Source organism: Urocitellus parryii, chromosome 2 (assembly GCF_045843805.1).
Source record: "Urocitellus parryii isolate mUroPar1 chromosome 2, mUroPar1.hap1, whole genome shotgun sequence".
NCBI lineage: Eukaryota > Metazoa > Chordata > Mammalia > Rodentia > Sciuridae > Urocitellus > Urocitellus parryii.
The window spans coordinates 224,943,546-224,968,959 of NC_135532.1; the positions used below are offsets into that span (position 1 = coordinate 224,943,546).

Here is a 25,414-nt window from a genome sequence, read left to right on the forward strand (position 1 = left end):
ATCCCGATGCACGCGAGGGCTGCACGGGGGACTGTCCGGAGGCCAGGGACGCACCAGGGGGAGGCCGAGGCCAGGGACGCACAGGGGCCCTGCTGTGTCTGAGGTAAAACTTGGTATAATTGTTCCTTTATGGCAGAATCCCTGCTGGACCAGGCTGGGAGCACCAGGGGACAGCCCTGGGCCTTAGCCTGAAGGATGCCTGGTCATCTGGAACATGGCCGTGGTCACCAGGAATGCAGCTCTGCAGGGCCACCTGCCGGGTGGAGAGCCCTGCTCAGAGAGGTACAGAGGGGCCACGTCCCGCCGGCCACCCTGCTCTGGACGCCGTCCTTCAGGTGGTCCTCAGCCGCAGGACCCTGGACAGGGGCTCCTTGGCGCTGGAGTAGATGAGGTAGGAGCCGGCCGAGGTGTCGAAGGTCTCCCAGTCCCTGCAGCCGAAGGTGGGGAGGCTGTGCACGGCCACAAAGCCCTCGTAGCCCTGCCACCTGTGGGGGGACCGTGTCAGCCTGGCCCGTGTGGGTGGGCGGCAGCCTCCTGCCCCACGCTCCTGACCACCCGGTCACCAGCTCGCCTCCAGACGGGCTCTAGTCCCCACCTCCCCGGCCACGTGTGGCGGTGACGCGCCCCTGCTGAACCTGGAGGGCTCCCGGGAGGGGTGGGGATGGGGGGGAGGTTCTCATCTTGAGAAAGTGGGAAACTGAGGCCCAGAGGGGGCGTGGCCCCTAGAGGGTCCCACAGCTCCCTCCTACCCCCAGGACCCTGCCCCACGCACCCTGAAACCTGCGGAGGACAGCCAGGAATCCTGGCGGCCCCAAGGGGTGCAGCTGTGGGGTCACCTTGGCAGTGGGGTGCGGGCTGCCCCGCAGGCCCCGAGACACCCCACACAGCACCGCCCGAGCTCCAGGCCCTGGGAGCCCTGCCCGCAGCCCCGGCCAGGCAGCCCCCGCCCAGGCGTGAGCAGGCCCCCGCAAGGCCCTCACGGGGGTGTGTCTGTGCACAGGTGGCCTCGTCCCGCAGGATGGCGTCCCAGGCGGGCTCCTGGGTCAAGGGCACGTGTGGCTTCAGTCTCCATGTTTTCCTGGATCACTTCCCGTAAATGCACAGGGTCACGTCTGAGAGCAGGTCCCCGTCATCCGAGGTCGCTGCTCACAGCCTCCCTGGGCCCCGAGTCTAACCCTTTCTCCTCACGCTTCCTCCAGGTCTGCGGGTCGGCTCCGTCCTGGCCCCCGGTGGTCTCTCCCACAGGAGCTCTGTGTGTGGGCCGCCAGCCGCCCCTTCCCTCACTTGGAGGCTGAGCCAAGCCTTACATTTTCTGGCTGAATTTTTACACTTGGATGTTTAATTCACCTAAGATTTGTTTTTGTATGTGGGTAGGAACGAGGGTTAGCTTCGTTTTCTGCCAGATGGATGGAGAATGACACAGAATCATTTTATTAAACCATGCATCCGGCTGGGCGCCATGGTCACGCCTGTCATCCCAGCAGCTCGGGAGGCTGAGGCAGAAGGATCACGAGTTCAAAGCCAGCCTCAGCAACAGCCAGGCCCTAAGCAACTCAGCGAGACCCTGTCTCTAAATAAAAAGTTTAGAAAAGGGCTGGGGATGTGGCTCAGCAGCTAAGGCCCCTGGGTTCAATCTGCAGAACCCAAACCAAACAGAACAGTGTGCCCTTCCTTCTGCTGAACACAGGTCACACTAAGGGACGACAAACCGTGGGCCCTCTGGACTGTGACCTCCGCACCCCTTTTTACATCTTCCCTCACTGATGTGGTGGTGCAGGGATGCAGCGGGCTCAGGCCTGGAGGCAGGCGCCCCCGGAGTCCCCCAGCCCACCATCAGGTGTCCATTCTTAGCAAGGACCACCCTGTTCACCCCTGTGGTTCCCTCCTGCACTGTTCTTTTTCAGAAATTTCTTGGCCATCTCTAAAAACTCTTTCTTCCACATGCATTGTCAAATCGCTTGATTGTGTGGACAGTCTACTGCAGTAAGTTTGAAATTCTGAGAAAACTGATGATTTTTTTCCCTGTGAAACACAGATGACCTCCATTTCGAGAGAGGTGGAGCCCTGGACAGGCCAATAACAGGGAGCCTGGAGAGTCTCTGGGACACCGTTGGAAAGGTGCCAGGCCTGGGAGCCACCTGAGCAGTTTAAGGTCCTCATGAAACACAGAGAAGCGGGTTCTTCAGACGACCCTGGCCCCGTGCAGCGCCCGCAGCGGTGCGTCTGTGTGTGGTGCTCGAGACTCACTGGATAAGGGGAGTCCCCAGGGAGACCACAGCCCCATCCCGTTTCCTATTCTGGACGAGGAAAGCTTAGATGTAGCACCTGGGACCCAGGGAAGGTGACGCAGGTGACACCCACTCCAGTGGCACCAGTCACAGAGACACGGGGAGCTCTGCTTCGTACACTGTCACGTGAACAGAGCAGCAGAACCAACCCCAAGGAGCCAGCGGCTCAGACCTGCCCAAGGTAGCATCCTATCGGTGGCCTGTGGCCATGAGGCCCCATGTGAACTTGAGAGGTGGGGGCAGGGCTGCTGACCACTACTGCTGCTACAGGACCGTTCTGGAACGTTCTGGAACGCTCTACTAGTTAAGAATACCAAATAAGCCACAGAAGCCTGAGAATCCGAGGGCAGAGGAGCCCTTCTTCCCTGATGTGATCCTATCTCCTAGTCCTCTTAAGAGAAACGCTGGGCCTGATGACTTGGTCAGTGATGGTCACAAACACTGCTAAGCATCTGGGAGTGACACAGTCCCCACTCATTATACTTAAATCAGTGAAAACACCTAGAAAACATGGAACAGTTCCGCCCCGGAGTCTGCCGGAGGAAAGCTGGACTCCAGGAACTCCCACCAGCAGCCCACCGGCTGCACCTCCAGCGGTCAGTCCGCATCGGGCCATGGCCCAGGCGGCTCCCAGCAGGCACGGCCCAGCACCAGCTGAGGCACTGGCCGACAGAGCCCTGGGAAACACTCTCTTGGCCTGGCCCTGCTGAGCTGGTGGCCATCTGCAGGGGAAGGCGAGTGGGGAGGAGGAGGCTGGCCTCGGCTGGCCCTTACCTGTAGATAATACTGTTCACTGAGAAGGATTCTCCATCGAAGGAGTTGGCAACCACCAGGAAGTGATCTTCTCCCACGGAGAAGAACTCCCAGTCCAGGGCACTGCGGAGACAGTGGGGGTGAGGCTGAGACCGGGTGCCCGGAGCCGAGGCCGCCTGGCATGGCCATGCGTGACCACCTCGCCCCCTGACCCATTCCTGCTGCCACTCCTTCCCACGCTGGCTTCACTCTCAACGTCACCCCAAGTGTCTAAGGTGTGCGTGGCTCTGAACCTCACTCTCAGCAGGAGGCCTGGATGGACAGCATGGCTTCCAGGCACAGAGGTGTGGCTCCTGGGCCCTGCTCTGCTGCTGGAGCCAGGGTGACCCAGGAGGCCACAGGCAGCTCCTTCCTGGCTCTGAACCAGGTGCCACCACTAGTTCTTATTCTATTCTGGGGATCATTTTCTGTTTTCATTAAGAAATACTTGAGCCATCAGTAAGGTGACATTGTGCACCTTGTAAATCAACGATCCAAGGTGGTGGGCATAAAGGGAGGGTCCTTCTTTGCCTGCCCGTTTCTGGGAGCGACACTGTCAGTGGCCTGGGGTGTCCCTTCCACACACTCTGTGTTTCCACCATGATGCACGGTCGCTGAGCTGGTGGCTGGCGCTGGATCCCAGGACCCCATGGCACCCCGCTTGTCTTCCTCCGAAGAGCGGGTCCTGGATTCCCTTTCCTAAATGCTCTCGCTGTGTCTCCAGGGTGGACAGGCTGGCCTCAGGAGGGGCCTGAGAGTGTTCCCTGAAGGACTCAAACGTTGAGGAAAGCTGGGGAGGCCCTGCTCCCTCTGGGGCCGACACTGGCCGGGTTCTGGTTTTAAACGTGACGGACGAAGCCCTCTGTTCTGGGGTCTGAACGATGCAGACTCAGCCACATTTTCAAGCAAGACTTAGAAGTCCCTCCCCAGGTCAAGCCTGGGCTGGCTACAGCTGCTCAGCTCTGGGGCCGCAGTGGGCACTGCGCAGGCCTCAGTGCCCTGCAGAGCCAGCTGGACTGGGCCCAGCACCAGGTGGCCACACTGACCCCGTCCACACCGCCAGCCTCACTCCTGCCTCAACAAGCCTCTGTCTCCTGAAGTTGCTGGGCAGGGCGCCTACACGGGGGAGGGCACCTGCTGTCCTGGCTAGAGGGGCAGCTTCAGGAGCCACTGCAGCGGCCTGGGGCCTCCTGCTTGTGGCAAGCAGACCAGCCACGGCTCCTCATGGAGGTACCGCTACCTCCTCCCCAGAGGGGCACAGACCTGCCCCGGGCTCCTCCGCACAGGGCAAAACCACAAACGTGCATGGTGGCCTGCTGCAGCCAGCGTGCCCAAGCAGAGTGCAGGTGAGCCTGCCCAGTACCTGCAGGTGGGGATGTCCTGGAACTTGACAAAGGCCTGGGCAGTGACGTTCAGCTCGTAGATGACGGAGTTGATGGTGTAGGAATCGTTGCGCAGCTGCATTCCCACGTCGTAGCTGTGGCTGTTGGCGACGGCGAGGAAGAGCCTGTCCCCGATGCGGAAGACTTCCCAGTCGGCAGCCCCGAGGGTCTAGCACAGAGCAGCGGCCAGCACAGCAGGGCCAGTGAGCCTGGGCACTGCCCAGACAGACCCCAGCAAGCCACCCACCATGCCCAGTGCCACTCGCAGGTGTCCCTAGGTGGCAGCCTCGAGGCCACTCCTGCATGGACCCCGGGCAGGTGCACCCCCCGAGGCCCCCACCCCCTTCCCCAGGCAGGGCTCCCATCCCTCTAGTCCCTCCTGACACCCGGAGCTTCCTGTCCCGGTCGGGGATGTGAATGGAATTCTGCTGACCCTAAGACAGAGCCCGCTGTCTCTGTGCTGCCCCCACGTCACTTGTCCCCTCGAGGGGGAGGGGGAGGGGGAGCCAGGTCTTTGCCGGAGCCGGTTCCACGCGGCCCATGAGAAGGGTGTGTGGATAAGAGGTGGTGCAGAGAGGGGGGGCCTGAGGAGCCCCCCAGGGTCCGAGCCCTCAGAGGGAGGGCCAGAGGCACAGCAGGCAGCGCCCTGTCGGGCATGGCCAGAAGGGTGGCACAGGGGTGGGGAGGGCAGTAACGTGGCAGAAGGGTGAGTGTGGCTGGGCCTCTGAGCCAGGGGCCGGGAGGCGGGAAGTGCAGTCTTCGCGAGACTGAAACGGTGGCTTTTTCCCTTTGACCCCCTTTCTGGTCCTGGTGGAGAGGCCTGTGTCCACTGGCCCTCCCGCTGGTGACTGGGCAGACTGCACGGTGTCCCCAAGAAGCCCACCCAGTCCCCAGCATCCAGAGGGCACCGCAGCAGGCAGAGGTGGGACCACACCTCTGACCACCTGGTGTGGGATCCGCACCTGAGGGCCTGAAGGGCGCTCCAGCAGGGGACACGCACAGGCAGAGAGCTCCGATGGCCTCAGTGCCTCTCAAACCCGTCTACCTCCCGAACTGCAGGTGACAAAGTCCCAGGAGCCAGGGCTGAGCCCCGGCGGGGAGGCCACACTGTCAGCTGCTGCCTGGACCCGGGAGGAGGCGCTGGGGCCTGACCACAGAAGACAGAGGATTGGAAGACGCCAGGATCCCCACTGAAGCCACGGAAGGGCTGCCGCCCAGGAGCAGGACATGCCCGGACCAAAGACCACCCTGGGCTGCAGCAGAACCGAGTCAAACTCATGGAAGCCGGGCCTGGGGCCGAGCCCCCAGAGGCCAGGTGCTCGACCAGGAAGGGAGAGTCCTGCCAGAAGGGTGCCGGTCACTCCTGAGAGGAGGAAAACACCACCCAGTCACCAGGCCCAGCACACGAGGGACGGGCCTGACGCGCAGAGCGTGGATCCAACAGAACGTGGGACCTCAGTCAAACGTGGAGCCGGCCAGCGACGTCACAGTGACATGACAAGAACCCACAGGGAGGACGTGGCGGGAACAAGAAACGCCCAGGGCTGCGGAGGCTCCGAGAAGGGCCCTGGAAGCCCTGCGGAGGGAGGACTGGGCACTGCAGTCCCATACCTCCTGTAGGGCCAGCGCCGCCCTGACAACTGATCGGAGAGGGAGCCAATCACAGATGGTCCAGAGCACTGACCAGCGCAGGAGAGAAAGGCCAGGCCTGGGGCCCGCTGTGGTGTGCAGTGCCAGAGTCACCCAATGAGGGGGACAGGAGAGGGACAGAAAATACAGAAAGTGATGGACGAGGCCGAGCAGGGACCCTGAGCAGAAGGGAAACAAAAGCCCTGTGCCACCCGCTCAGAACGCAGAGCTCCAGGGCACCCAGCACCTCATGAGGGACTCTGGAGCTCCAGGGACCAGCTCCCCACGAGGGACACAGAGCTCCAGGGACCAGCTCCCCACGAGGGACGCAGAGCTCCGGGGACCAGCTCCCCACGAGGGACACAGAGCTCCGGGGACCAGCTCCCCACGAGGGACGCAGAGCTCCAGGGACCAGCTCCCCACGAGGGACACAGAGCTCCGGGGACCAGCTCCCCACGAGGGACGCAGAGCTCCAGGGACCAGCTCCCCACGAGGGACACAGAGCTCCAGGGACCAGCTCCCCACGAGGGACGCAGAGCTCCGGGGACCAGCTCCCCAGGAGGGACACAGAGCTCCAGGGACCAGCTCCCCACGGGGGACGCGGAGCTCCGGGGACCAGCTCCCCACGAGGGACACAGAGCTCCAGGGACCAGCTCCCCACGGGGGACGCGGAGCTCCGGGGACCAGCTCCCCACGAGGGACACAGAGCTCCAGGGACCAGCTCCCCACGGGGGACGCAGAGCTCCGGGGACCAGCTCCCCACGAGGGACACAGAGCTCCAGGGACCAGCTCCCCACGGGGGACGCAGAGCTCCGGGGACCAGCTCCCCACGAGGGACACAGAGCTCCGGGGACCAGCTCCCCACGAGGGACTCTGGAGCCCGAGGCAGCAGGAAGACGTAGTCAGGGTGACTGAGGATAAGGTGAGGACCTGGAATTCTGCAGCCAGGAGAATAAGCCTCAGAGATGGGGAGACAAGAGCTTTTCAGATGAGGGGACAGACTGACCGCAGCAGACCTGACCCGCAGGGACACTGAGGGAATCACTGTGTTGAGGAAAAGTGACACCAGGTGGAGACTGGAGTCTTGGAAAAGGCGGGAGAGAGCACCGGGGGCGTTGGCGCGCAAGAGAAAGCCCTCGCTGCTCGAGGGGACTGTCTGGCCAGTGTGGCGCCTGCGACCTCAGAGGACACACAGCACAGTGGAAGGGGGAAATGTCACTGGTAGGCGCTGCACGGCTCATGACGTGGCATGGTGACGATTCAAAACAGTGAGGAGTTAAACAGCCACATCGTAGCCACTAAACCGAGACGGGGTAGAGAAGGCAGGCGGGAAAGCACGCGTGTGGCACAGGGCTGTCTCCAAGACACACGGAACCCTCCCCGTCATCAAGGAGAAGCAGGAGAGGGTTAAGTGGGGACAACAAACCTCAGAGGGACAGCACACAAAAATCTGCTCAGAATCGGTGTCACCAGGTAAGTGCAGCCCAAGCGCACACGGAGGTGCCGCTGGCCCCAGGCTCTCCAGTACCCGCCCGCCCGCGAGGCCAACGCTGGGAAGGATGCAGCGGCCAGCTCTCCCCAGTGTCGGTGGAGTACCAGGGGGTTGCTCCACACACCTGGCTTCTGACCCCGAGCCCCACTCCTGGGCTCCAAGGAAAGGACCGTGGCGCAGAGAGCTGGGTGAGAACGCGCCTGGCCGCTCCCTGGAGGTGAGCACCGGAAGCCGCCTGGGGAGGCTGGGCAGCGCCCCAGGCACAGTGCTCACACCAGCAGAAACGTGTCCCCAGGGCGGCGCCCGGGACCCCTGCGAGGACACCGAGTGCAGCCTCCAGAAGGGAGGATCAGCAGGACTGCCGGGGCGGGGAGAGGGGCCGCAGGGGGTTCGTGGTACGCACACCCGCTGGGATGATCAGGCTGGACACTCAGACCACACTGCATCGTGTTCTGGGGAAAGGATGCTCCTGACACGGGTCTGGCCTCCCAGGACAGGCCCTGCTCTGCCTGATGTCCCCACCGCTGCCCAGGCTGCAGCCTGGACGAGGCACCATTTCAACTGGCCCCAGGCCTGGGTGGTCAGGGTCCCACACCCACCAGGATCAAGTGGATGGGGGAGGGCGGATGGGGGTGGCAGGTCCCCAGACAGGCGCCGTGGTTCCCCGGGGGTGGTGCTGACCGTCTGTCAGGTGGGCTGGCACACTTCCTGCCAGTGCCCTTGAACGTGGACCGAGAGCAAACCTGACCCTGCCAACCTGAGTGGCTTCCTCTGGCCCCACGGGGCAGGGCAGAACAGAGGGCAGAGGGGAGATTCGCTCCGCCCGAGCTGGACGTCCACCTCCTGCTCTCGGTGCCAGTCCTCTGGGTCCTCGGGCCTTTGCACGGGGACTCTCACAGCAGCTGTCTGGTCTGCCTCAGGTTTGGACTGTGCTGCACACAGGCTCTCCTGGGCCTCGGGCTCACAGTCAGCAGATGGGGGGACTTCCCAGCCTCCAGGATGGTGTGAGCCCACCCTACACCACCTCCCCTCTTCTCTCTACAGACTCCTGGGTTGTCTCTCCGGGAAGCCAGACTGACTGACACAAATGGGAACTTTCAAGTTTCCCAGCTGCCCAGAAAGTTGGAAGGGGAGAGACGGATCCCGAGAACTGTGCCCTGCGCCTGCTTCCAGGCACAAGCATGCCCATGGGGGGTATCTCAGGTCAGGGTTTGGGGCACATTTCTTGGCTCTGTAACTGCCACGGGGGGCTGAGGGCTGCAACCTGTCTCCATGTCTGAGAGCTTGTGCCCTGTGCCCTGTGGGGCAGGGGGACAGCTATGTTAGGTGGCGTCCCTTCCCCCAGCATGTCATGAGGGCCAGGCCCCCGGATCCCCACTGTAAAGAGGGATGCCCACAGCACTCAGTGGGAGACCCACTACTTCTCCAGGCTCAGGGTCTGGCTGTTTCCCTGGGGACACTGCACTGCACGCGTCAGGTCATGGGGCTGTCCCAGGTAGTCCCTGCTGGGGACAGTTGGGTCGTCTGTGGGACGGTGCTTCCCACAGGCCACATTGTCTCTCGCTGGCCCCAGCCCATGCCCAGAACCTCCTGCTGAGGCCGTCTGGTCTCACCCAGCCCCTGGAAAGCAGCTCAGGAGCCCTGCAGCAGACGGATGCCTCTCTGACCCCCAGGTCCTTTTACCCTGTTATCCACCCAAATCAGTTAACCTTTCCAACCCACAAAGCCAGATGGTGCTGCCCAGTGTCCTCTGGTCCCCTGTCCCTCAGCCTGGCTGGCTGCATCACTTGGCACCTAGGAAAAGATAACTCTGGGTTGAACAGAAAGGCATGGGCAGTAGAGGGCGCCAGTGCCCCAGCCCCTGCGGCTGGGCCCTGGGGGAGGAAGCACCAAGTGAGACTCACCAGGACGAGGACAAGGGGACCAGGACCCCTGGTGGTTACTGAACCCTCCACAGAGATACCTCCTGGGTGAGTGCATCCTACCTGCTGGGAACACCCCAGGCCACCCAAGTGGCAGCCCAGGTCTGACGCAGCAGAACAGACCGCCCAGCCCTGGGCTCCCTGCAAGCCAGAGGGAACCACACCGGAGCCCAGCCACACGCATGTGCACAGCTGCACACATCCCTGCACACGCACCTGTGCATCCCTGTGCCCACACCTGCACACACGTGCACACGTGTGATGATGCACACAGCTGCAGGCTTGTGACCCACGTGCAGGCATGTGTGTGCACACCTGCGTGTAGGCGCAGGTCGGCCCCCGACACACATGTGCATGTGTGTAACGTGCCTGTGCCTACATGCACACACAGAGACATGCACAAACAGGCACATGGGTGCTTGACACACACATGCACACCTGCACACTCAAGCACACTCACACACACGTCCCCATGTCTCCCTTCTGGGGTGCTGGCTCCCGCTCGCCTGTGCTGAGGTAGGTCTGGGGCGGGTTCCAGGGGACGAGCCCTGCGGTGGCTGCTCTCTTGCCCTGAGCGGCCTCCCCTGGCGCGGCCTGAGGAGTGCCCAATGGGTGCTGGGGCCAGGCCAGGGGCAGAGCCTCAGGGACGGGTGAGGAGGCCTCTCTGCCCACAAAGAGCCTAGAGTGGTGGCCTGCACGTGGGGACATGGGAGACTGCCTGGACTCGGGGACACAGGAGAGTCGTGCATGTGTGGAGGAGGGAGAGGCCGTCGTTGGGCAGCGAGGCAGGGAAGGGCATCCGGCAGCAGGGACAGCAGGACATGCAGGGCCCAGGGCACAGGCCCGTGGGGCGAGCAAAGCAGGGGTGGGCTGCCTGGGAGGCATCTGGTGCCCAGGAGAGGGCCTGGCTTCGACACCAAGGGCACGGGGAAGGCGGGACGCTGCTGAGAGGGAGACCGCGAGGTCGGCTGTGTGTCGGAGGCTCTGAGGCCCACAGGGGCCAGGAGGGAGGGCGAGGCACCGTGGGTCGGGCTGCGTCCACCCCAGGGCTCACGAGATCCTTGGAGAACCTGGTACAGCCTCTGCCTGGGGGATGGAGCTTCTGCCTGCCCAGCGAGCGGGGCTCAGAGGCGGCTCAGGTCCCAGCGAGGGCCAGCGCCTGAGTCAGCAAATACAGACTCCCCTGGGAGCGGAGTGGGAGGTAACAGGGAGCAACTCTCTGGTCTGCACGTCTTCCGCGAGGAGCTCGGGACACACTTTCACGGAAAGAATTACTAGTGTTTCATCTGGAACTCAAGTGGACCCAGGTGCCCTGATGGGATGTGGAGGGTGGACGAGACCATGGGGCGACCCTGAGTCAGGTCCCGGCCCTCTGCTGTCCAGTCGTGGCTGCAGAGGATCTTCCTCCCGGGCAGCTTCCAGGGCTCTTCTTACAAGTAAGGATGGGGCCGCGCCCGTCGACACAGCGGGTGTGAGGCCCCTGCCACCCCTGACCCCCCAACCTGGGACCTTCCCCGAGCTGCCTGACCACTGCCAGCTCCTGTCTCAGTGAGGACAGAGCTATGGGGTGTGGCTGCTGCCTTCACAGAGCCCTCCTGCCCACATCACCACAGCTCCCAAGGCCCCCCCAAGGCCCCCCCAAGGCCCTCCCAGCCTGGTCAGTCCACCACGCCTGCTGTACAGACAGAATGCAGAGAGGCTGCACACGGCCCAGGCCACTGGGGGAGCATGCTGGCTCCCAGCCCACCTGCCTGACCACCGAGTCGGGCAGGGCTGCCTGTTCTCAAAGCTGCACCCTGCACTCTGCCATGTTGCCTCTGCCCTACCACAACTGTGTGTGTGCCTGTGTGTGCGTGCACAGCGTGCTCACGTGCATGTGTGCATGGGGAGCCATGCTCCTGGCCTTCGGGAATCATGCAGCAGCCCCAGGGCATGTTAGTGACAAGCGGGGCCTGCTGACCTGGTGGCTGCCACTGTCCCTGCCATGACCCCACATGCTCTGGGCCACAGTGCCCAAGGGATGAGCCTGTAAGCTGCAGGACGTGAGTTCGCAGCACGTCCACTCAGCCAGAGCCCTGCATGGACGTGAGGCTCAGTGGCCTCTGCGTGTCCTTTGCAGGTCCAGGCAGGGTGCTGGCTGCAGAGCACACTGGTTTTGATCATGGGGTGCTGCGGCCCCTCCAGTGGCTGAAGGGGCAGGCGGGCATGGGCCTGCTCCCTCTGGGTTCTGCAGTCTCGCTGTGGGTTTCACGGTTGATGTGGAGAACTGCAGGTGTGAGCCCCACCTGTGAGATGACGTCACTCCGGACCTGACTCTGAGAGGGGCCCAAGCACTCTGCACAACGGAGGATGCCCAGGTCACGCCCGGTCACGTGGGGTCCATGATGTAAAATGGGGACACTGAAGGCAGTGAGCGGGGATCTGGCGAGAGGGAGTGTCCCCGCTCAGCAGCACCAGGCTGGGGGAGCCCCGACGCGTGGGCATGCGCACTCCAGTGTGTGAGCAGGTGCACGATGACGCGTGTGCTCTCCTGCCCTCCCTGGGGGCTTGGGTAGTGAGGAAGGGGAGCCGAGTCCAGGCCAGGATCTCAACCCCTTTCTGTCTTTCTGGCCCTGTGCCCTCCGGGGGCTTTTCCAGCAAGCCCAGGCGCCTCCAGTACCTCCCTGCGGTGCAGCTCCGGCCCTTGGGGGCTCCTCCTGCTCCTGGCCGACCGCCTCTGCTGGCCTCAGCCCCTTCACCCTGATCCACACTCTCAGCAGCCGTCCAGGCCACAGTGCTGGGTCTTGGCTAGCACGCCCTGCTGTCCCCACCCTGTCCTGCTCCACTCTGGACCACCGCTTCCCCACTGCTGTGGTCACAGGTCCTGTGGACGCTTTGTCCTGCACGCACCGCCTGCCTTCTGCTTTCCACCCGAGGGCCTGGCCAGGGGCCTGGCAGGGGCAGGCCCTGTGCTCATGGACTTCAACCTCCAAAACCGTGTGCCGATTAAACCCCTTGCTTACGAGTTGCCCCACCCGATTCACCGCTGTAACCTCGAGAAATGGGCTGAGGAAACCCTAGGCCAGGGCCAGTGACCTGTTCAGGCGGCAGCAGAGGCCAGCAGCGGAGGCTGGATCTCCCAGCAGAGCTGGCTCCTCCGTTGGTCCCAGGTGGTGGACCTCCCCCACCTGGAGGCAGGTCCCAGAATTCCTGGTGCATGCCCAGGGGCTGGAGCCAGGAGCTGACCTGTGCGCCCTCCAACTGCCTCCCAGGCTGATGGACAGCCTCCCGCTCGCCCGGCCCTGGGCGGCAGGACCCGGGTGCCCCGGCTTCCTTTGAAGGTACCCACAGAGTCCGGGAATGCCTGCCCTGAGCCCGAGGCCCGCCAGCTCTGCAGGCACAGTTCCTCACAGCCACCAGCTGCTCTCGGGCCCTTCCAGAAAGGTCCCTGCAGAGCCACACCTCCCCTGCTCAGCACATTCAGGCCCGGGGCGGTTCTGCTCTCACGCGCACTGCTGTCCTGCCTGGCCCTGCTCTTCTTTCAGGCACCGTCGCCTACCCTTGGGCCTGCCCTCCTCTGGGAACATAGCCAGGATTCTGCGGGGACATTTTTGCCCTTACCCACTGCCACCGCTCAGACGCAGCCTGATGTTAATGGTCACCACCCTCTGCCCAGCATGTCTGCCTCCACCTGGGCAGTCCCACTTGTCCCAGCGAGCACGGCCCTCCACTGCCGCGGCTGCCTCCTGGGCCGCTGAGAAGGACCCCTCCCGCCTTGGCCAAGTGCTTGCTGCTGCTCCACACTGAGGTCTTGCCAGCCCATAGGGACAGGAGCCACCAAGGGACAACCTGATCTAAAAGCAACACGTCCGCCCCACCCCGTCCCCATGCCGCCAGGTCAGAGCAAGCTGCCCGGCTGCCCCTGGGCTGGAGACAGGAACCAGACCTGGGCAGGAGGGCAGGGAGGGGCTCCAGTGAGTGCCTGCACTGCTCTGCCACAGAGACCCCACACAGGGCAACGCGGGCAGGGGCTCCTTAGCTGGGGAGGAGCCGGTCCAGCAGGGGAGGCACTGGGTCCAAGGACTGAGGGTCCAGGGCCATGCTGGTGTGGCCGTCACTGGGCCATACCAGTGGGCCCTTCGGGCCCCTCCCTCCCGTCACCGGGGTCCAACAGGCACATGCTGCTGATGGGACTTGGTGGTGGACAGGCAAGCGCTGGAGGCTGACGGTGCTCACCAGGAAGGACTGGAAGAGCCGGAAGGAGCCAACCAGCCAGATGTACAGGTGCGAGTGCACCTTGGTGGAGGTGCCGTTGAAGGTGTTGGCCACCACCAGGAAGGAGTAGGGCCCCACGGTGAAGAACTCCCAGTCATAGGCTCCGGACGTGGCGATGGTCTGGTTGGCCTCGAAGAGCCGGGTGCTGGGGTTCCACTTATAGATGACGCTGTCAATGTTGTGGTTGTCACCTGGAACCAGGGTCAGCATTGGGGAGCAGAGGACTCCCCGTAAACCTGCCCAGGCCCCTGCACCCCTCTGCTCTGGCCAGGGCACGGACGGCCACCTCTGCTCTCCTGTCTCCACCCGCTGGGCCCATCAGGTCCCCGTGCCAGCCCCCGGGCCTTCACGGCTGTTGTTCCCAGAAGGAACTCTCCAGAAGGCTCCACTGCCCACTGTGGCCTCCAGGGCCTGGGGACAGCGCCTGTCCCACAGGTCAGACCTTCCCACACCACGCTGCCCCTGCCCAGAGCCCTCGCTCATGGTGTTCCCAGCCTGCCCTGCTGGAGCACTCACCCTAGGGGACACGGGCTACTGGACTCTTGGGCTCCTCTGCGCCCAGGAGCTGGGGCTCCTCCCCAGTCTGGAGATGGCTGACCAGGTGAGTGCTGAGGCGTGTAGCCCAGGGAGGCCCAGGTCAGTGGTACCCTGTAGGGTGGGCTGTCACCTTGGAGCTCGCCCGCCCCCCATGGAGTTACAGGACTGGGAACAGCCGCTCAGGCACAAGCTGGCCCCTCCTGGGCCACGCTGCCACCCACCCCCAGACTGCATGCAGTCTGCGCCCAGGTGGACGGGGAGCACTTCCTGGCAGTGGCTAACCACCGGGAAGGTAGGCCAGGGCAACTGACAACGTCCACATCCCCTCCCTCCTGTGACCGCGACCCCGCCCACCAGCCAACACCCCGTGGCGGCCCCTGGCCTGCCGTCCAGCATCCCACCTGCTCTCCTGCACCCGCCGACCCCTCCCCAGGGGAGAAAGGCAGAAGACAGCCCCGCATTTCATGGGGCCTTCTGCAGGCAGGGACCAGGCAGGACCCTTCCTCTCCTGGGCAGGTGAGCAGCACTGTGCCCAGGAGACCCTCCCGCACATGGCCGAGCCAGGTAGTGGAGCCCAGGCCGGGTCGGGCTCATCCTCTTTCAATGAGCGCCCTGCATGAGGCCATGCTCCGCCACAGAAGGGCTTCATTCTGGGTCAGCCCTGGCCTACCTTCCCGGTGGTTAGCCACTGCCAGGAAGTGCTCCCCGTCCACCTGGAAGGCCTCCCAGTCGCGGGCGCTGTGGGTGGCAATCCTCTGGTATGGGGTGAACTTCAGCTTTCTGTGGCTCCATTTGTAAATGACAGAGACCTCTTGACCCTTCTTATTCGGTCCAAAGTTAGCCACGGCCAGGAAGATCTGCAAGAGATGAGCCAGGTGAGCTCGCCCTCCGACGGCTGCTGGGGTCTGCTGCGAAGCCTTGGCTCACGGCATCTACCCCGCATCCAGGGGAGCAGGCCTGGGGGCCTGAGGCGGAGCCCACCTCTGTTAGGGCTGCCGTGGGGAGGGAGCCCGTGGCCAGCGCTTCAGTCTCCTCCAACACGCCCATGCCTCCGTCCATCACTTGCAGGTCTATCTCTATCTGAAGGCCACAGACCAACCCAGCCCCCAATTCAGGAAGCACTGCATGTGCAACAGCACCGTCCCCGACCTGCAAGGGTGGGGGGCGTGCTGATGGCCTGCCCCCGGGAGGGGTCCAGTGTGACTGTGTGCCAGGTGCTGGCCGTGACACACATTGCCTGGGCTTCCCTCGTGTGGCATGGGACCCAGCAGGGCAGCAGGCGGGCGCAGCTCTTGTTCCAGTGCGCAGGGGCAGATGGACAGACAAACGCGTCTCTACCCAGGTGACGGGTCGAGGTGTTCCCCCATTTTTCTGGATGTCTGAATGTTCTCTGATGTGAGCCTTAATATTAACTTTTGTCATAAAAACTGAAAACCTTTGAAATGTCATCAACCAATTGAAAAACAGAGCTAGTTATGCATTCACTGTCCTGGGCCTTGGATGTGCTGGGCCCAGGGCGATGTGAGCAGCAGGAGGCCAGGGGTGCTGTCCGGCCTGACCCAGAGTCCAGGTGAGGGCCCAGCTGCCATCTGGGGTGTGAGGAGCTGGGAAGAGTAGCACCCACGGCAGCACCCAGGCCCTCAGGCCCACTGTGCCCAGACCCTGCCCTCTGTCCAGCCTGGCTGGAAGGGCTGCCTGCCCTGAGGTCTCCCCCGGCCTCCTGGGCCTGGCCCTCACTGTCCATTTGGACCTGACGCGTCCTCGACGTCTATGGGTGAGAACACAGATCTCCTCTCCCTCTGCAGTGACAGTGCCGCTGACTGGCTGGGGAAGTGCCTCGGCAGGGCTTTCAGTCGGCCTACGGCCATCCCCAGAGCCAGACAGCGCCTGGGAAGCGGCCACCTTCCGCTCAGGAGCTGACGGCCAACTGGACACCCCGGGTCTTGGCCCAGGGCGTCGGTGGTCATGAAGGCGTGACATGGGAAAGGCCTGTCACTGCTGGTCCTGCTGGTCCTGCAGGGAGGCCGCTCCTTCCCATGGGGGCTGTGGCCTGAGGGGTGCCAGCACACCCACAGGATGAAATGCATGCATCTGCCCTTGCTGCAGCAGCCCCCGGCCCCTGCTCTACAGGCTGTGCCCTGGGTCCAGAGGACAAAGGGGAGCTGGAGACACCTCAGCCCAGTGCGGGACTCTGCGCCCTTCCCCACTGAACAAGGCCACCCTGCAGAGGCTCGGAGCCCCGAGCCTGGACGCTGAGGCTGCTCTGCTGCAGGGAGGGCGGCCGGGCGCGCACTTGCCTCTCTCCCGATGGTGAAGTGCCGCCAGGACTGGGCTTGGTGTGTGGGGATGTTCTGGTAGGAGACGAACTTCCCATCCGTCCACTTGTAGACGGCGGACTTGGCTTTCCGATTGGCCGCGGCCACAAAGAGCCCCACGCCGGGGATGCCGAAGACCTCGAGGCCCAGCGTCTCCGAGTTGGTGGGCAGGCGCTGGTGCTCTTCCACGTAGTCCAGCTTGGCTTTGGCTTGTGGAAGGAGGATGGTGCCAGGTCAGCAGGACCAGCAGCAGGAGCTGGACGGTCCACTGGACGCCCCGGGTCTTGGCCCAGGGCGTTGGTTGTCATGAAGGCGTGACATGGGAAAGGCCTGTCAGAGGGAGGCCGCTCCTTCCCACGGGGGCTGTGGCCTGAGGGGCGCCGGGACACCCACAGGATGAAATGCATGCATCTGTCCTTGTTGCAGTAGCCCCCGGCCCCTGCTCTACAGGCTGTGCCCTGGGTCCAGAGGTCAGAGGTAGAGTCCGTGGCGCACACACCTCGCGGACACCGGCTCCCACTTCCTGCGGCAGCCCGACCAGGAGCAACCATCTGGCCTCCGCTCACCTCCCTGTCAAAGGCTCGCGTCCAAACAGCACCTCTGGGTGCTTGGCTCTCTTGCATCTTACCTGTGGTCCAGTGGACAGGGAAGGCGAGGGCCAGGATGCCCAGAGGCCAGGGTCACAGAGGCCCTGTGCTCGCCTCCTATGCCCTCTTTCTGTTTGGAAAGAGAGGTGTCCAGCCCCGCTGGCCCATGTGTCACCCCAGGATGTGTGGCTGGAAGCTCCTTGAGGGGGTCAGTGTCCTATCCTGAGCAAGGTGGGCTCTGAGGACAGCCCAGGTGGGCACGCTTGGCCTCAGGGAGGGCCTGCCCTGGTCTGCCTGGGAGTCCTGCTGCCACCTGCTCCCAGGGTCATTCCTAGGTCCCCTCCACTCACTTGCTCCCAGGTGTCCCAGCCTGGTCCAGGTGCTCACCCTTCACTTCCTCCCTCCCTGGTCACCTCCTTCTGGAGACCCCTGCATGCGCAGGGCACCGTGGGACAGGGACACCCGAGTCCCCGGCCCGGCCTCACCTGCCAACACAGAGACCCACTGGCTGCTGGCACACAGGTGCAGCTCCTTCCTGGCAGCGTCAAACCAGAACGTCGCATCCTGTGCCTTGGTGCACGGTGGCCGGGACCCCAGCGTCACCTTCATGTCTGCCTCTGAGGGGGAACCAGGAGGAGGCAGGTCCGTGCACAGGCTCCCTCAAGAGGATGCAGGGCCACCAGGGGGTCCTGCCCCGCCTCTGCACCTGGCTGAAGGGGCTCCTGGACGTCTTGCGGCCACATCACAGGTGGGCTCCCCAGCACGGAGGTGCACCCCAGGCTTCCTGCATGGCAGGACACTGCGACGCTCCCCGTGCCACCAGCGGACCTGCCCTCTGTCCACCCAAGGCTGGGCTCTCTGTCCCTTTGCCCATGCCCTCTGGGAGCCCTAGGTAACCGGCACTGGTTTGTCTGCCCTCCGGTTGCCTCCCTGGGCTCCAGTCAGCTGACTACAGCGCAGCTTGGCTCAGCATTTGACCTCACCACGCCGCTGACCACACCTGGCTAGGGCCAAGCTCATCCAGCTGCCTCGCAGCTTCCGTGGATGTCCCTGCGGCAGCTGGGCGTGGTGGCTCCCAGGACTTGCTGGGTGCGGCTCCCTGCCTGGTGAACCCTGAGCCTCGGGGCCAGGCTGCCCCACCCCACCTTCCTCCCACAGCACCTTGGGGACCTGGCAGAGCGAGATTCTAATGAACAGGCCAGCTTTCAACTCGACATCAGATGATGCCAGTCCACCTGAGGGGGCACACCCAGGAGACGCCCGGCTGGGCTCATGAAAACAAGGTGCCCCTCAAGAGCGGGGTCCTGGCGGGGCGGGGCTGGGGGCGGCTGCTGGACAGAGGGGTGGGAACCAGCTCCAGCGTGGCTCAGGGCTCTGCAGGGGGAAGCCCTTCTCCCAGGAGCAGAGTCTGCCGTCGGCTGGGGGGTCCCCAGGAGGGGCGATGGTCTGTCCAGGCAGGGGCCCTGGAGAGGAGGGAGACGTGCTGGCCTGTCTGGTGAGCCTGGGGCAGGGGCCTGAGTGCTCTCTCTGCCAACCTGACAGCTACCCTCCTGCCATGGAGAAGTGAGAACTGGGAAAGGCTGCGCTGGGAGCCCCCAACTCGGTGCCGAGGCTCTGGGGTGTCTCCCGTGGGGTGGGGGCACTGGCCTCGCTACTCACCATAGGGGTATTTTAGCACCTCGTTATCACCCGGCTTCCCCTGCAGCACCCGTGGGATGGACAGCTCGGCCAGCTGGGCATTCCTACTGGGACACAGCCTCAGGGTGGCATCCGAGCCCGGCAGCAGGACCAGCTGCCTCACCAGGCCCTGCAGAGAGGGGGGCAGCTGGCTCAGGTGCTCGGGCAGGGCGCCAGGCTTTGCCCGTCAGGCCCATGGAGGCGCGGGCTGCGGGGAGTCTAGCCTGCAGAGTCGGGAGGAGGGCGGGCACGTCTGTCACAGGAGCAGTGGTGACCTGCACCTTCTCAGGTGGCTGACCCAGGGAGGGCTTTCCACATGGGCTGACTTGGAGTGACCAGGCTATACTGCCCATCCTTCTGTCCATCCCTCCCTCCATTCCTGTGTCCCCACCCAACTGCCCACATTCATCTATCCATCCATCCACCCAGCATGCGTCCAGCCATCTGTCTATCTGTCCACCTGCCCATCTGGCCTGTCCCTCCACTCATCCACCCGTCCCAGCACCCACGGGTAGACTTTCACAGAGCACCTGCCATGCGCCAGGCAGGCTTCCAGATGCTGTGGACACGGCTCTGGAGGAATGAGGCCCCCAGACAGCACGGGGAGGCGCAGGGGGCACGTGGCGGCACCTTATCAGAGCAGAGGGGCTGTGGGCGGCAGGAGGGCCCAGGTGCCTCACCACACCTCGGACCCTGCTCCATCAGGGCAGAGGACAATCTTCTAGTCACAGCCTCACAGCACAGACGTGGGACAGCCCCTGAGCCCTGGGGGGAGGCAGCCCTCCGCACTCACCGTGAACAAGCCTTTGGTCCTCCTCCGGCTGCCAACAAAGACCCGGGCCCCTCGCACTGAAAGGGTGGCCGGGAAGGGCACGTCAGCCATTCTGCAAGCATCAGAAGACGGTCTCAGGGCTGGAGAAGCGCAGGACGTCCTCCGTGTGTTTACAGAAGGAAAGGTGAGCCCGGGTGAGAGGAGCATCACCGTCCCCGGTGCCATGACAAGGGCCACGGGCGGCAGCTTGATGCCCAGAAATGTGGCCCTCGGTCTGGGGGCCGGAGACCGAGGTCCAGCTGTTGCAGGTTGCGCTTTCTCCATGCTTCCGAGGAGGACTGCCCTCCCCCTCCAGCCCCGGTGGCCCTGGGCTCCTTGGCTGGTGGCTGCGTCTCTCCAGTTTGTCTCCCTCCTTCGCTATCTCTTCCCTGCATCTCTGTCTCCCCGTAAGAGCCGCCCAGACCCAGGACCACCTCATGGAGACGTGACTAGAAGTCCTGCTTCCACAGAAGGCACTCACAGGCGCCAGGTGACAGAATTTGGGGACAAGGGTCTCCCACGAAGCTCATGGAGAAGAGATGCCCAGGGTGAACTTCCAGTGGCTTCTACTGCACTGGGTCCCCAGCCCACCCACACTCCCCAGAGCATGTCACCCATGCACAGGCTTGGAATCACTTCCTGGGGAGCCAGGGCTGAACTCGGGGAGGCAGGAAGGTGGGCACCCAGTGGAGGGGACAGTGTGGCCAGAGCCCATGGTGGGAAAGCAGGGGCGTCCTCAGGGCTCACAGCTGTGGTCCACTGTCCTCTCGAAGCACCTGCCCCTCTGGTTGTAGCCATGGAGCTGCAGCTGGGGGGTGAGGCCAGCTCTGGCTTGCTGCCCCAGAAGCCCGTTCTCAGCGCACAGCCCAGCCTCCGCAGGCCCTGGGACCCTGCGCCTGGCACTCGGTGGTGGCCTGTGGGGCTCGTGCAGCCTGAAGGCTCAAGTCTTCCATGGCCACAGGCACCCCACCCTGCAGCCCCACTGCCCTGGCCAGGCCTCCTGCACCCTTCTTCACAGCTGTTCTTGCTGCTCGATGGGCGGCAGGCCTCCAGGGCCTGATGAGCCAGGAGGGACAGGAGCGGTGAGGATGCAGCACAGGAGCTGCCCACCAGGCCTCAGCCTGCAGGGTCCCCACTGGCTCCTGGCCACTCCTGGGAAAACAGGCTCAGGCTTTGAGTCCCTTCCTAGAGTCCCCAGCAAGAGTCTGCCTGAGGCCCCTCTGGGGAAGTGCCTCTCGCTGGCTTGGCCCTGAACCCTTCTGCTGCACCTTCAGGGGTGCCTCAGGGTGTCCCCTCGCTCCCAGGTGCTGGGCAGACCCAGAGGGCAGGTGAGGCTCCCGTCTAGCCAAGCCAGCTTTCTTCTGCCGGGGGAGCCAGTGCTGGTCCAGGTCCACCTAGGCCGTGCAGGGTCTCTCTGTAAGGCCCTGGCTGCCTGAGAGTGACCAGGGAATGGGCTTCTTGGCTCTTGGAGACCCAAGATGTCATTGTCCTACTAAGAGCCCAAATGAATTTTGGGGGAAGGTGGGAGGTAAGCTGTGTTAAAACTACACCTGAAAAGGTCACAGGTTCTTCTTACTACGAAGTAAATTCCATAATAACAAAACGGAGGAAGAGAGTACAGATTTAATATACATGGGATCATCTGAAGTTAGACTGCCAGTCCCTCTGCAGCTATGGCTGGTGAGGGTGTCACAGGTCACATCAGCTGGCAGAGCCTGGGGACGGGTGCTCCCAGGCCAGTGTGCTACCATCAGGTCACAGTGGCCAAGGGAGAGAAATGGTCAGGCTGCCAAATGCCCTGGTCATATGCAAAGCTGCGGTGGACACTGTAGCACGTTTGCCTGGGGTTCTGTGAGCCACTCCCTCATCCTGGACGAGGAAGGTGCCATATTTAAGCCAGAGGCCAGGCGGGGCCTGGTGCTGAGCTCCTGACTTCCTCGGCCACCTCAATAATGTCAGGACACTCGGCACATTCCCCTGCCTGTGACCCTCAGCTAGGTCCAGAAAGAGGAGAGCCACATGTGTGTGATGATCTCTACCTGGTTTTAAGCCCCTGGTTCTCTGCCGAGCAGTGAGTTTTGTGGTTTAAGGTGAAAACACGGGTTCACACCATACAGCATGTATCCTGGATGCTGGGTGCACATCCTACCCCCCAGGCCCACAGCCTCCCTGCATTAGCTAGCTATCCTTTCCTGCCTGCCCAGCAGAGCCGGCCCCAGCTCTCCTCTGTCCAGTCTCCCTGGCCCCCACCTGCTGTGGCCCTTTAGAGGTCAGCCATAGTGACAGCCCTGGCCAAAAGCCTCTCAGTGGTGACCTGCTGAGGGGACAGCTCCTAACAGCATTCCTCACAAGCTGGCCTGACTAGGGACCAGCCAGGTCCACTGGGCAGGGGTAGGAGTGGGCTTGCTCCTGGGCCCAGGCCCTCAGCACAGTGCAAGGTGCAGCCAGGCGGCCACTGGGATGGGCTGGTCAGGCACAGCACACAGTGAGAACCCGGGCAAACCCCATGTCCTGCTACCTACATGTCCACCGGGAGGCCGCAGTCCACGATGAGGGAAAAGGATCCTGCAGATACTGCCAAGACCAGCGTGTGCCACTGGCTGTCCATGAGGCTGGCGCTGCGGAAGGACACGCGGGTCTGCCAGGCGCCGGCCGTGTCCTCGCTGAGGAACAGGAAGTGCAGATGGGTGGACGAGTACCGCAGGCCGAGCAGGAGCACATCCCTCTCCTCCGCCACCACCGTGAGAAGGTACTCGTTCTTCTGCAGAGAGAGGTGCAAGGGGCAGGGCTGGGGGTGGGCTTGCGGGTGAGGGGTAGGGCTAGTGGGGAGAGGGCAGGACCAGAGGGACGGCTGGCAGATAGGAGGGGTGGGGAGGGGAGGGGCAGAGCATGGAAGGGAGAGGCAAGGCTGGAGAGGCAGATGCTGGCAGAGGGGCTCGTGGGCCAGAGGGCAGGACATGGACAAAGGGGGCAGGCCCTTAAGAGGAGGGCAGGACAGAGAGGAAGGGTGAGGTCTATGAGAGGAGGGCGGGGACCAGGGTGGAGGGGCGGGGCCTTGGAGGAGGGCAGGACAGAGAGGAAGGGTGGGGTCTATGAGAGGAGGGCGGGACCAGGGTGGAGGGGCGGGGCCTTGGGAGGAGGGCAGGACAGAGAGGAAGGGTGGGGTCTATGAGAGGAGGGCGGGACCAGGGTGGAGGGGCGGGGCCTTGGGAGGAGGGCAGGACAGAGAGGAAGGGTGGGGTCTATGAGAGGAGGGCGGGACCAGGGTGGAGGGGCGGGGCCTGTGGGAGGAGGGGAGGGAGGAGGAAGGGGTAGGGCTTGTGGGAGGAGGGGCCGGACCAGGGTGGAGGGGCAGGGCCTGTGGGTGGAGGGCAGGACAGAGAAGAAGGGTAAGGCCTATGAGAGGAGGGAGGACCAGGGTGGAGGGGCGGGGCCTGTGGGAGGAGGGCAGGACAGAGAGGAAGGGTGGGGTCTATGAGAGGAGGGCGGGACCAGGGTGGAGGGCGGGGCCTGTGGGAGGAGGGGAGGGAGGAGGGAAGGGGTAGGGCTTGTGGGAGGAGGGTAAGACCAGGACTGAGGGGTGGGGCCTGTGGGAGGAGGGGAGAGAGGAGGAAGGGGTAGGGCCTGTGGGAGGAGGGGAGGGAGGAGGAAGGGTAGGGCCTGTGGGAGGAGGGGAGGGAGGGAGGAAGGGGTAGGGCCTGTGGGAGGAGGGCAGGACAGAGAGGAAGGGTGAGGTCTATGAGAGGAGGGCGGGACCAGGGTGGAGGGGCGGGGCCTGTGGGAGGAGGGGAGGGATGAGGAAGGGTAGGGCCTGTGGGAGGAGGGCCGGACCAGGGTGGAGGGGCAGGGCCTGTGGGTGGAGGGCAGGACAGAGAGGAAGGGTGGGGTCTATGAGAGGAGGGCGGGACCAGGGTGGAGGGGCGGGGCCTGTGGGAGGAGGGGAGGGAGGAGGAAGGGGTAGGGCCTGTGGGAGGAGGGTAAGACCAGGACTGAGGGTGGGGCCTGTGGGAGGAGGGGAGAGAGGAGGAAGGGGTAGGGCCTGTGGGAGGAGGGGAGGGAGGAGGAAGGGGTAGGGCCTGTGGGAGGAGGGGAGGGAGGAGGAAGGGGTAGGGCCTGTGGGAGGAGGGCGGGACCAGGGTGGAGGGGCAGGGCCTGTGGGTGGAGGGCAGGACAGAGAAGAAGGGTAAGGCCTATGAGAGGAGGGAGGGACCAGGGTGGAGGGGCGGGGCCTGTGGGAGGAGGGGAGGGAGGAGGAAGGGGTAGGACCTGTGGGAGGAGGGGAGGGAGGAGGAAGGGGGTAGGACCTGTGGGAGGAGGGGAGGGAGGAGGAAGGGGTAGGACCTGGGGGAGGAGGGGAGGGAGGAGGAAGGGGTAGGACCTGGGGAGGAGAGCGGGACCAGGGTGGAGGGGGCGGGGCCTGTGTGAGGAGGGCAGGACAGAGAGGAAGGGTGGGGCCTATGAGAAGAGGGCGGGACCAGGGTGGAGTGACGGGGCCTGTGGGAGGAGGGCAAGACCAGGGCTGAGGGGCAGGGCCTGTGGGAGGAGGGCAGAATGGGGGAGGGTGGGGGGCTTGTGGGAGGAGGGCAGGACCTGGGAGGGCAGGACTGGGAGGAGGAAGGGGTGGGGCCGGGGGAGGAGGGCGGGACCAGGGTGGAGGGGCGGGGCCTGTGGGAGGAGGGCAGGACAGAGAGGAAGGGTGGGGCCTATGAGAAGAGGGCGGGACCAGGGTGGAGTGACGGGCCTGTGGGAGGAGGCAAGACCAGGGCTGAGGGGCGGGCTGTGAGGAGGGCAGGATGGGGAGGGGATGGGCCTGTGGGAGGAGGGCAAGACCAGGGCTGAGGGGCGGGGCCTGTGGGAGGAGGGCAGAATGGGGAGGGGTGGGGCTTGTGGGAGAGGGCAGGACCTGGGAGGGCAGGACCTGGGAGGAGGAAGGGGTGGGGCCTGGGGGAGGAGGGCAGGACAGAGAGGAAGGGTGGGGCCTATGAGAGGACGGTGGGACCAGGGAGAGGGGTGGGACTGATGACCAGTGCAGGGCCTCAGCCAGGATTACTGGGTGAGATAAAACCAAAGTATGCCTCCTGGGCATTAGGATACTACTATCAAAATACAGCTCCTGTTGGTGAGGAGGTGGGGACACTGGAACCCTCTAGCCTGCTGGTGAGAACACAGTGCTAGGCGGAGAGCAGCCTACGGGGTCCTCAGATGTCTGGCAGCACTGCTGTCCCACCCAGCAGTACTCTGAAGAGTTGATACAGGTGTCCTATACCCACGTTTGTGGCGGCAGTATTCACAGTGGCCATAAGGGCAGTGAGGCCGCAGGTGAGTGAAGAGCCCACTGTGGCGGTGGCGTGACAAGTGCCTTAGACTAGAGGGGATTCTGACAAGCTGCACTGGGAGGCGTCCTGAGGATTCCTGCTGAGCGACAGAAGCCAGGCACAGGACAGGTGTCAGGAGCTCCATTTGCATGAGGCACCTTGAGGGGCCCGGCTCATGGAGATGGGAAGCAGGAAGCAGGAGCCAGCATGTAAAGTGGGATAAGGGTTGGGTTTTGCCAGAAGAAAAGCTTGGGAGGTGGGTGGTGCTGATGCCCCGTTCTGGTGCTGACGAAATCAATGCCCGGGAACTGAACTGCGTGCATGTGACCCTTCGGAGGGCAGATTGCCTTATGTGCATTCAGCAGGAAAGCAAGGACAGTGCCTTCCGCAGTGGTGACCTCAGAACTCTGAAA

General features: G+C 64.0%; 1 protein-coding gene across 1 annotated transcript in view; it reads right to left on the reverse strand.

Annotated features, from left to right (window-relative positions):
• Positions 1 to 331: 331 nt before the first annotated feature.
• The window catches only part of Tspear (thrombospondin type laminin G domain and EAR repeats), a 157,745-nt gene continuing 132,662 nt past the window's right edge, over positions 332 to 25,414 (reverse strand). The window contains exons 3-12 of the mRNA XM_077795553.1: positions 22,209 to 22,447; positions 19,669 to 19,759; positions 18,858 to 19,005; positions 17,684 to 17,815; positions 16,594 to 16,820; positions 14,967 to 15,153; positions 13,721 to 13,950; positions 4,444 to 4,631; positions 3,063 to 3,164; positions 332 to 485 (exon numbers count right to left, since the gene is read on the reverse strand). Of these exons, the coding sequence (XP_077651679.1) occupies positions 332 to 485; positions 3,063 to 3,164; positions 4,444 to 4,631; positions 13,721 to 13,950; positions 14,967 to 15,153; positions 16,594 to 16,820; positions 17,684 to 17,815; positions 18,858 to 19,005; positions 19,669 to 19,759; positions 22,209 to 22,447 (1,698 nt within the window). The remainder of the gene's footprint in view (positions 486 to 3,062; positions 3,165 to 4,443; positions 4,632 to 13,720; positions 13,951 to 14,966; positions 15,154 to 16,593; positions 16,821 to 17,683; positions 17,816 to 18,857; positions 19,006 to 19,668; positions 19,760 to 22,208; positions 22,448 to 25,414) is intronic.